The sequence below is a fragment of the Pteropus vampyrus genome, unplaced genomic scaffold (genome assembly GCF_000151845.1).
Source record: "Pteropus vampyrus isolate Shadow unplaced genomic scaffold, Pvam_2.0 Scaffold516, whole genome shotgun sequence".
Classification (NCBI taxonomy): Eukaryota; Metazoa; Chordata; class Mammalia; order Chiroptera; family Pteropodidae; genus Pteropus; species Pteropus vampyrus.
The window spans coordinates 140,335-152,334 of NW_011889297.1; the positions used below are offsets into that span (position 1 = coordinate 140,335).

Consider the following 12,000-nt stretch of genomic DNA (forward strand, 5'->3'; position numbering starts at 1 on the left):
TGAATAATGCTGCTATGAATATGGGTGTGCAAATATCTTTTTGGATATGGGTTTTCAGTCTTTGGGGGTAAATATCCAGTACAGGGATTGCTGGATCATATGTTAGAACAAGTATTAGTTTTTTGAGGAAACTTCATACTGTTTTCTATAGTGGTCGTACCAATTTACAGTCCCACCTGCAGTGTATAAGAGTTCCTATTTCTCTGCATCCTCTCCAACATTTGTTATTACTTGTCCTGTTGGTTATAGCTATTCTAACAGGCGTGAGATAATATCTCAAAATGGTTTTGATTTCCATTTCCCGAAGAGCTAGTGATGTTAATCTTCTTTTCGTATATTTGTTGGCCATTTGTATGTCCTCTAGGGAGAAGTGTCTGTTCAGGTCCTCTGCCCATTTTTTGATTGGATTGTTTGTTTTTTTGTTGTTGTTGTTAGTGAGTCGTATGAGTTCTATATATATTTTGGATATTAGGCCCTTATCGGAGGTGTCGCTTGCAAATATATTTTCCCATTCAGATGTCTGTCTCTTTACCTTGTTGACGATTTCTTTTGCTGAGAGGATGCTTTTTAGTTTGATGTAGTCCCATTCATTTATTTTAGTTTTCACTTCTCTTGCTTTTGAGGTCAAATTCATAAAATCATCTTTAAGTCCAAAGTACTTGAGTTTAGTTCCTATGTTTTCCTCTATGCATTTTATTGTTTCAGGACTTATATTCAGGTTCTTAATCTATTTTGAGTTAATTTTAGTGTGTGGTGATAGACAACAGTCTAGTTTCATTCTTTTGTAGATGGCTTTCCAGTTTTCCCAGCACCATTTATTGAAGATGCTTTTCATTCTTCACTGTATATTTCTAGCTTTTTGTTGAAAATTATTTGCCCATATAAATATGGGTTTGCTTCTGGACTCTCGATTCTGTTCCACTGGTCCGTGTGCCTGTTTTTCTGCCAATACTATGACGTTTTGATTACTGTCGCTTTGTAGTATAATTTGAAGTTGGGCAGAGTGATGCCTCCAGCCTCATTCTTCTCAGGATGGCTTTGACAATTCGGGGACTTTTGTGCTTCCATACAAATCTGATGATTTTTAGTTCTATTTCTTTAAAAAATGCTGATGGGATTTTGATGGAGGTTGCATTAAAATATGGCAATTTTAACTATGTTGAGTCTTCCAATCCAAGAACATGGAATATCTTTCCATTTTGTTGTATCTGCTTCAATTTCTTTTAATAGAATCTTGAAGTTTTCATTATACAGATCCTTCACATGTTTCATTAAATTTATTTCTAGGTATTTTGTTAAATTTATTCCAGTTTCAAAAGGAATTATTTTCTCTACTTCTTTTTCTGACACTTTGTTGTCAGAGTATAGGAACGCTATGGATTTTTGAAAGTTAATTTTGTAATCAGAAACTTTACTGTATTTGCTTATTTTTTCTAGTAGTGTTCTTGTAGAGTATTTAGGGTTTTCTATATAAAGAATCATGTCATCTGCAAATAGTGACAATTGTACTTCTTCATATACTATTTGAATGCCTTTTATATATTTCCTTTCTCTGATTGCACTTGCTAGGACTTCCAATGTTATATTGAATAACAGTGGTGATAGTGGACAGCCTTGCCTTGTTCTTGATCTTAGAGGGAACGTTTTTAGTTTTTCACCATTATGTATAATATAGACTGAGTGTTTGTCATATATGGCCTTTATTATGTTAAAGTACTTTCCTTTTATACTGATTTTGTTAAGTGTTTTGATCATAAATAGATGCTATATCTTGTTGAAGGCTTTTTCTGCATCTATTAATATGATCAAATAATTCTTATTTTTTAAATTTGTTTATGTGGTGTATCACATAATCGATTTGTGTATGTTGAACTATTCCTGTGCCTCTGGGATAAAGTCCACTTGATTGTGATGTATTACCTGTTTAATATGTTGCTGTATTCGGTTCACTAGTATCTTATTTAGGATTTTTACATCTGTGTTCATGAGAGATATTGGTCTGTGGGGGTTTTTTTGGTGTATGTTACCCTTACCAGTTTTTGGTATCAGAGTAATAGTGGCCTCATAAAATGATTTAAGAATTGTTATCTACTCTTCAATTTTTTGGAAGAGTTTGAGGAGAATAGGTATTAAATCTCCTTTGAATGTTAGGTAGAATTCACTGGTGAAGCCATGTGGTCCTGGACTTTCACTTTTTGGTAAGTTTTTGATGATTGTTTCAATTTCTATACTACTGGTTGGTCTATTTAGATTTTCCTGTTCTTGATTCGTTCTGGGAAGATTGTATTTTTCTAAGCACTGGTCCATTTCTTCTAGGTTATTAAATTTGATGTTATGTACTTTTTCATGGTATTTTTGTATGATCCTTTGTATTTCTGCGATGTCAGTCATAATTTCCTATCTTTCTTCGCTGATTTTGTTTATTTATGTCCTTTCTCTTTCTTCTTTAGTGAGTCTAACCAGGGGTTTGTCTATTTTATTAACCTCTAAGAACCAGATCTTTGTAGTATTTATTTTTTTCTATTTTTTTTTTATTTTTGGTCTTTTTCAATTTTATTTATTTCTGCTCAAATTTTGATTATTTCTTTCCTTCTGCTGACTTTAGGCTTCATTTGTCCTTTTGTTGTTGTTGTTGTTGTTTTAAAATGAAATGTAAGGTTGTTTATTTTGGCTCGTTCTTGTTTTTGGAAATAGGTCTGTAATGATATGACCTTTCCTCTTATGACTTCTTTTGCTGTGTCTCAAAAGTTTTGATATGTTGTACTATCATTATCATTCATTTCTATGCATCTGTTGATCTCTCTTTTTATTTCTTCTCTGACCCAGTTATTCTTCAGTAGCACGTTGTTTAATCTCCATGTATTTATGATTCTTCCTGATTTCTTTTTGTAGTTGATCTCTATTTTCAAAGCATTATGATCAGAGAATATGATTGGTATGATTTCAACCCTCCTTATTTGTTGAGGTTATCTCTGTGTCCAGTATGTGGTCAATTCTTGAGAATGTTCCATGAGCACTAGAGAAGAATGTGTGAGCAGCAGTTTTAGGATGGAAGCACTGTAAGTGTCAATTATCTCCAGTTGGTCTCATGTGTCATTTAAGGATATTATTTCCTTATTGATTTTTCTGTTTGATGATCTCTCTATATCCGACAGTGGGGCATTTAGTTCCCTTACTATGACAGTGTTTTTATCTGTTTCTCCCTTTAGTTCTGTTAGTAATTGCTTTACATATTTTGGGGTTCCCTGATTAGGAGTATAGATATTAATGTGTTATATCTTCTTGGTGCATGATTTCTTTTATCATTATAAAATGTCTCTCGGTGTCTTTCTTTACCTTCATTTTGAAATCTACTTTGTCTGATATTAGTACTGCTACTCCCGCTTTTCTCTGTATGCCATTTGCTTGCAATATCATTTTCTATCTTTTCACTTTGAGTCTATATTTGTCTTTGGCACTGAGGTATGTCTCTTTGAGGCAGCATATGATTGAGTTTTGTTTTATGATCCAGTCTGCAACTCTGTGCCTTTTTTTGATGAATTCAGTCCATTTACATTGAGGGTGATTATTGAAATATGAGGTCTTTTTATAGCCGCTTTACTTTTGCTTTCTGGTAGCTCTGTGTTTCCATTGCTTCCTTGTCCTTATGTATCTGTTTTCTTTATTTTGGTTGGCTTTTGTGGGTTTTTCCTCTGTTTCTTCTTGTTTTACGTTATATACTTCAGTTTTGAGTTTGAGTCTTCTGTGTGTGGTTACCATTACTAATATGTAAAGTATAGTTATACACACACACACACACACACACACACACACACATACATACACACACTCGTTCATTTCCATCTGCATATGCCTTATCTGCATTCCTCTTTGAGAATTTCGATCTTTGATATCTCCCTTTCTCAGTCAATGTTAACTCAGTTCGTCCCTATGTATGTTGAACATTCCTTACTATCTTGCTGTAGCAATTCTCTTCTTATTATTTAAGCTTATAATGTCCTATTCTTAGTAAGGGTTGCTCTCCTCTGCTTCTATTTGCCTGATAGTCACTTTATTCTTAATTATGTAATTTATTTGCCCTTTTGTTTTAGGTGAGCTGAACCTTTTCAGTGTTTCCTGTAGTGTAGGCCTCGTCATGAAGAATTCCCTCAATTTTTGTATGTCTGGAAAGGTTTTAATTTCTCCTTCATATCTAAAGGAGAACTTAGCTGGATATATTATTCTAGGCTGGTAGTTCCTTTCATTTAGTAGTTTAAATATTTGATTCCATTCCTGTCTGGCTTGTAAGGTCTGCGCTGAGAAGTCCGAGGATAATCTAATGGTTTTTTCTTTATACATTATCATTTTCTTCTCTGGTTGCCATGAGAATTCTTTCTTTGTCATTAATTTTTGATAATTTTAATACAATATGTCTTGTTGAAGACATTTTTGGGTTGAGATAATTGGTTGTTCTGTTGACTTCTTGAATTCCAAGCTCTAGTTCATTCCTTAGATTTGGGAAATTCTCATCCACTATTTGTCTGAAAATGCTTTCTAGTCCCTATTCCTTTCCCACTCCTTCAATAATGCCCATTATTCTTAAGTTTCCTCTCCCGATGGTATCAGCTAGTCTTGTATTTCTCTCTCATTCTTTTTCATTCTTCGGTTTCTCTCTTCTTCCTTCTGATTTATTTCTAGATTTCTATCTCTGATATCACTGACCCTTTCCTCCATTTGGTCAACTATATTTCCCAATCTTGCTATTTCATTTTTCAACTCTTGCAGTGTGTTTTTTAGCTCCAGAAAATCTATTCCATTCTTTTTGAGGGTTTCAATCTCCTTTCTCTGCTCATCTAGGTGTTTTTTCAATTCCTGAAATTGTTGGTATGCCTTATTTCGCAACTCACTGAGTTTCTTCAAAGTACCATCCTGAATTCTCTTTCATTTAAGTTTCATATTTCTATGCCTGTAAGCTTATTATCTGGAGATTTTTCTCTTTCTTTCTGAAATGCCATGTCACCTTGGTTGTTCATGGTGTTTAATGGACTTTTTCTCCACCTGGGCATTCATGGAAATGTATTCTTCTTTTTTTCCCCAGAAAGAAGATTTATTCTATAAAGGTCTCTCTTCAACCCACTGCAAAGAAAGCACTTTTCTTTTGGTTTCCAGTAGGTGATGTCTAAACCTCTTGGATCCCTGCTTTATATAAAGTCTTAAAAATGCCTTTTTATTTTCTTATAAATATTTAATCATGCTCGCTGCCCTCAGTTTCAGTTCCTGTCCGTGTTTGCAAAAGTTTTGGTAGTGTTTGCTCAGATTCCCCTGGGGCTGTGCAGTGTTCACATTTCAGAGGGTATGGGGGGAGGGGCTCTTTGGGTTGGGAGTTGGGATCTGCAGTTCAGCCTTGGTTTCGCAACCTCAGCTGGTAAAAATCAGCTGTTGTTTTTCTGCCATCCCACTTCTCTGCTTTTGCCCTAATGACAGCCCTGCTGCCTGCTTCATGGAACTCACAACTCCTCCAGGCAGGGCTAATCAGGAAAATCACCACATCTTCTCCCCTTCTCTTCCTTCTACAGGTAGCTCCAGCAGCTACGTGAAGCAGCTTCTATATTTCTCTCAGTATACCACCCAACACCCAGGGTTCTAACCTGTGTTAGCTCTTATGCGCAGATCCCACCTCAGACATGCTGTTGTGCAGTTTGGGTGTTTTTTGTTGCATTTTAGATGTTCAGCTTATCGTTGTTTCAAGAGGAGATCTATGGGGACATCTCTCACTCCACCATGTTTCTTCAAAACCCTCTAGGGTAAATTTTTTTCCAGAGTCTAGATCAGTAAGACCCGAAAAACTTTCCTTCCCCAACTCCCACTCTTCCCAGTCTTTCTATATCCCTCTCTCTTCCTATGCTTCACATACTATATCTTAATACCTTTCATGAAATCATTTAGTAGTAGAATTGCAGTTGCATTAGCTTATCTTTAATGTTTTTTTTCTCATACTATAGATGGGAAAACTGAGTCCCAGGGACAAAAAGAAATTTACTGGGATCACACAACCAGGTTAGCAATAAAGTGAAGATTATACCTCTCCTTTTCTAATTTTCATCCATAATTCTCCTCTAGGTTCAGACTAGAGTTTCCTTAAGACCCAGCATCACCCTATTCCTCCCACCTCCTCAGAATAAATTAGATGGGGCATTCATTGGTAACAAAGATGGTTGATGCATAAACAAAGACCTTCAGCCTTGTTCTCTGAGAAGATTAGGGAAAATCAAGCTGATTAGGGTGCATAAAGACCTCTATGTCTAGGAAAAGGTACTTGAAAATTGAATCACTGGCTAGTTTCCATGGAGAACAGAATGGGGGGGGGAAGCTGAAATTAGAGCAATGAAATTATAATTATATTCAGTATATTCGATGCATAATTGGTGATGAGGTTTGAGAAATAGTGTGAGTTGCTTGAACGGTCCTGTCTCCCTTGGAGGCCACTTCCCATGTTTGACATTTACCAGTCAGGAATGCCAAGTGTCTGCACATTTGTTTATTCCTCTCTGAGCCTCTCTGTCTTTTTGAGGATAAAGAGTAAAGCACAAAACAGTTTCTCTTTTTGGGCATCCAAGACAGGCACAGGAATTATGTGTGTCTGGGATATAAAGAGGTCATTCTGTTTTCTTCTGAATACAGAAGCTTCCACCTCCCCATCTTTCCCTAAACTGGGAGCCCATATTGTTCTGTTGGGACATTTTTCCATGAAGATTTCTCACTTCACTCCAGATGTTTCCCATGCAGCTATTATACAACTCAGGAAAGGAGAGAAGTTGCTATCCAGAAAAAAAAAAAAAGAAAAGACTGGCCTACTGCCTCTATTCTCAATGACTCATTCTTATGTATGTGTGGTAGTGGGGTCGATATTTGTCCACGCATGGACTCCATACCTACTATGAGACTTAATTCAGTCCTCTGTCTTCCAGTCCTGTCTTTTAGCACTCTTTATACTAAATCTAGAGGCACGAGGGCTATCCTGTCAAGCTTATTTTTTTGTATAGGACTTGAATGAGAGAAGAAGAGAGAAGCCAGGATGGTTTGGACTTAAACTGCCCTTCATTCTTCTTATCCAGTCTCTGGCCTAACTATTGTTCCTAGTTTCTAGGCCTGTTGCCTCCTGAAATCATCCTGAAGTGTTTCCCGGTTGGCTTAGCTTTGTGCTATCTGAAAATGTTTAGTAACCTCAAAAATTATCACTGTGAACCCTCTTTTCTGATCGAGAAGACTAGTCTCAGAACAAATCCAAGAGCACATATTGTTATTTATATATTCTCAACCAGAGAAGGTATTCCTTTGTTCCACTTACATAAATCATTCTTCCAATATCATCGTGACTTCATTCCTTTTACATTGTCTCTAGGGTGAAACATTCTCGAGGTTTCTACACAGAAGGCTTTCTGAAAGTCTAAACGAATTATGTTTAATGTTTCTTTTTTAGCTGCATGTATCCTCTCAAATAATTCCCATAAGTTAGGCAGGCTTGAGTTCTGATGACAGGAACCATGAATAAATGACTTTCTTCGTGCGTGCATTTTCTGTGTGAACATTATACTGTAGCTTGCTGTAGCAAACAGTTCTAAGAAGTTAATCTCGATGAGGCCTATATGGGTGAGTTCTCCCCTGCAGGGTGGGTATGATGATATTTTCAGGAGTAGCAGTTTAGTATCCAAATAATCAACAATCAACAAAAACAAAAACAAAGAAAGTACTACTAGAATAAGCTCGAAAGCTGGGCCTTTACTCTAGGCTTCTGGAATCTAAGGGTCTAAACAGGCCCTTATCCCCTCTGGGGGTAGAAGTATAAAGTATTTTCTGCTATACAGAAACTGTCTCTGGGTAAGCTAAAAAGGGACCTCCGTGGTGAATCATGACCTGAAGGTGAGCCAGATTTTCCAGCTTTATGATACCTTCCTAGGAGGTGATATTTTTTGACTTTTTAATAACTTAAAAAATAATTTTGAATATTTCAGCTTTGATCTAGCTGAGCTACAGAGAATCAAGTAAATTACTCTTTTCCCATTTTTAGACATAAGTATTAACAGGGGAATAGAACCCCTCTGGGGCTAGAGTTGTGGCAGCAGTTATCACAGAGTGAATATCCCAAGAGAAAAGTGACTTTTTTGTGCAGAAGCTAGGCCAATGGGTCTTTTTCCCTGACTCACCAAGGATTTTTGTCTTCACAGTTTCAATCTTGGAAGAGGTTTTATATAGAAGTTGTGTCAAATTTCTCTATATGATGTCGGTTGCCTCAGAGTTTTAGTGAGCTTGAAGATTAAGCAAGTTGTTCAGAGCATAGACTATGCATCCATGCCACTTAGCTTCACCTCATTCTAGCTATATTTTATGTGTACTTCAGTCAGTTTATTTGTAAAATGATAACGGTGTCTGCTTAATAAGACTATAGTGAGGATTAGTTGTATTAAACCATTTGAAGCATATAGTACAGTGCCTGGCACATAAGAAGTGCTCAATAAATATTAGCTGTGTTGTTATTAATGTTTATTATGGATTCTATCCATCTCCAAATGAAAGGCAGACTCATTGATCTGAGGTTCCCAGAAGCCCTTGTTTTGGTAAAGCCATGAACTACTGGGAACGCAGCAGCTATCTGCAACTGCAGCTGTTTATACCAATAAATTATCCACTGTGGTCAGTTCTCCAACTTCCCTCCATAAGTTTTACAAGCTCTCAGCTGAATAAAACTGCTCAGTTGTAGTAATTCTTCATACATGACTTGTCATGGTTAGCTTTCCATGGCACATCCTATTTTCTCTGACCTATCTTCCAGGAAAGACCATTTAGGAGTGGGATTGCCTTAAAAAGTAAAAATCTTCAATAAAGTTCCAACTAGAGAGCTTAATTTTTCTGTTTACCACTCTTCATTCCTGAAGATTCATTTGCTTTTATTTTCTTGCTTGAATGATAAACTACAGTGTGATCACCATTATACATCACTGACTAGTGAACAAAAGTATGAAACAGTCGAGAGATATTTTTCATTTTAGAACTCACTCTCCTGTTCAACAACCTTACCTCCACTTTGGTTTAATGAAGCATTCTGACCATCCAAGTACCTGATCTGCTCCCATTATTTCTTCTTTGCCTCACTCTGTCATGTTTCCCTATAATTTCCTTAGGAGTAAAATAAGATAGGAGGATGGCACAGAGAAATAAATATGTACTGATTGCCTACTATGACTCTGCCAAGTACTTCACTGCGTAGGCTACATATATTCTATCATTATTGTTTATGGCCAGAGAATGTATACACAATAGTTACCACTTATTAAGGACTTAATATATGTCAGCTCCTTCATAGATACTGTCTCATTTAATCTTCATACACTAATTCTCTGGAGTAAGTGTCATTATTCCCATTGTATAGATGATAAAACAGAAGGTCAAATAGCTGAAGCAATTAATGAAAAAGTAGCAGAGGCAAGGTTTGAATCCAAAAAGATCCATCTGACTCTAAAGCCTGTGTTCACCCCCTACAGAAATATAGGTAAGTAATTAGCTTAAATTATTTAACTATATGTAAAACTTTTTAAATTGTTACAATAAATTATAATGCTTTTGGTTTTAAAGAATGATTAAATCATCATTGTTTAAGGCATAAAGAAATGAAATGACTAAATTATAATAAATTATTTAACAAGTTTTACAATATTTTAGAAAGCAACTCTTAATGTTTTATTCTTATCATTTATCATCTAGATTAATGATTACAATTTAATTTTAACCAATAATTGATAGAAGCAAGTTAAATCATGATATAAGGGAGGTGGGAATACTGTAAATCACACAAAAATACAAAGGAAAGTTATAACAATCAGATTCTGGTTAAAATGTTAATGTCTAATACTGATTTAATGTGTGGCCTCTTCCAGGATATTTGCATTTCAGCAGAATTCTACCTTAAACTCAATTAATAAGCTTTCAATTATAGGTTCTCAGTCAATTTTGTAAGCACAGCTATAGTTGAACTAGCTGAGAAAAGGTATATATTTCCATGCGTCTCTCATCATATCATAGAAGATCTTCCCTACCTTCTTTATCCTCTCCAGTTCAGAATTTACCTGAGACATAGAACTGTATACTTCTCTCATCAATGCCAACTTTGTTTACCGCTATGCAGTAGTATATACCAGAAATGCTGCTGGTCAGTATGGTCAGGGTGCTCAGAGTCTAAAGAGAGAGAAGAAATGCATTAGTCACAGTTTAAAAAAATATGGTAGTTATTAATGCTATTCACCAGATATTTCTGATTCTTGCCCCTTTCAGGCACAATGATTTTTCTTCCTGGATTCCTTCTAATATAGTGGGGCTATGTGACTTATTTTTAGCCAAGAATTTAAGAATAGAAATGATGTTGGTCCCTTCTAAGCTGGAGCACTTAATTGCTATGATGAAACCCTCCAGCGCTCTTTCTCTCTGACCATAACATCAACAGTGTTTGAGATGATGGTTAATCTGCCAGCCTGCATCCATAAATGGATACAATTAAAACAAACAAACAAACAAAAAAATCTCTTGCTGATGCAATTGGATATATGGCATGGGCAAAATAGAAACCTCTTTGATTTTGAACTAATCAGATTTTGGAGTTGTTTGTTTCCATAGCACAACCTGGGCCATTCTGACTGATACATGAGGCTACCTGGGAAGTGAGGTTATATTTATTTATTCATTCATTCACTTAATAAACATTTTTCAAGGTCTTCTTTGAATGTTGATCTTTTGGAAAAGGACTGAAAATAAGAAATTATCCAATTTCTTGAGGAAACTGTTATAAATATAGAATCATTCACAAGCCTGCCATATAGGAGTTAATTTCCTAAGTCAGAATAAGTTTCAAAATACTAACACTTAATATTTAATAATTTTTACTCTGTTGGGTATAGTGATTAGTATTTTATATATGTTATCTCATTTTACCTCATTTAATCTTCCTAGCAACTTTTTAAAGTGGAAACTATTAATAAGATGTTTTTAAATCATGAGGAAAATGAGGTTTAGAGAGGTTAAATAACCCACTGAAGGTCATGAAGCTCAAAAATAATGAAGTGGCATTCAAATCTGGAACTATAGTTTGACTTGAAAACCCCTGTTTTCAACACTACATTTTACTGCCTTGAGAATTAAAGGTATTCATAAGAGATAATAATCACTCTGGCTAGTGCAATAATAAAAAAAATATGTGAGGGAAGTGGAAAATCTAAGTCTCATTTTTTAACCATTAGAGTTAACCTTTTTCCCATTAGTTGTTGGCTTAGAATGTCTCAGAAGTCTAAATTATTTGTCCTCCTTTCCTATTCATTGACTGTCATGGAAATAACCAATAGAAAAAAAATTAAGGTGGATGGAGAAAATGAGAGAAGCCTAGATAAAGACCAAACTAAATAAGTAGGCTCTGGAGAACAAAAGTACCTTATTATCTAGCAGTGGAACACAGGTAAAAATTCAGGATTCTATTTTCAAGAATGAATTTTTTCCTACTCACCTTCTCTCATTAATCATATTTATTCTATAACTAGTTTACAAAGAGGCTTATGGTGAAAATATGTACTCATTGATATTAACTAGACCAAATTATTTTTTTCCTTAGGTGTCCTGTCTCAAGCTATGGAGTTACAGGGTACATCACACTAGATAGCTGAGATTCATCAATTTAGGTTCAGGTCAAGCTCATTATCAGAGTCTGACTGCTAAACAATATTTTCCTTTGAGGATTATAGTATCTTCAGGGTCTGTAATGCAGATCTTGAGGAGGAAATTTCAGTGACTACTTCTTCAACTGAGGAAGCCCTGTTTCCTACTATTGCCATTGACTGGGTAGGAACACTTGTATTCCCTTACAGTGCTGGTGTATAGTATGTGCCTCCAGAATTATTTATCCCCATTATGGCACTGTTATTTTTTAGAAAGAGAAGAGGGCGGGGAGAGAGAGAGAGAGAGAGAGAGAGAGAGAGAGAGAGA

At 35.6% G+C, this 12,000-nt stretch overlaps 1 protein-coding gene across 1 annotated transcript in view; it reads right to left on the reverse strand.

Moving 5' to 3' along the window:
- The window catches only part of LOC105307777 (vascular endothelial growth factor receptor kdr-like), a 197,015-nt gene that overhangs the window by 121,203 nt on the left and 63,812 nt on the right, over window positions 1–12,000 (reverse strand). Inside the window, exon 10 of the mRNA XM_011383386.1 lies at window positions 10,101–10,209. Coding sequence (XP_011381688.1) covers window positions 10,101–10,209 — 109 coding nt within the window. The remainder of the gene's footprint in view (window positions 1–10,100; window positions 10,210–12,000) is intronic.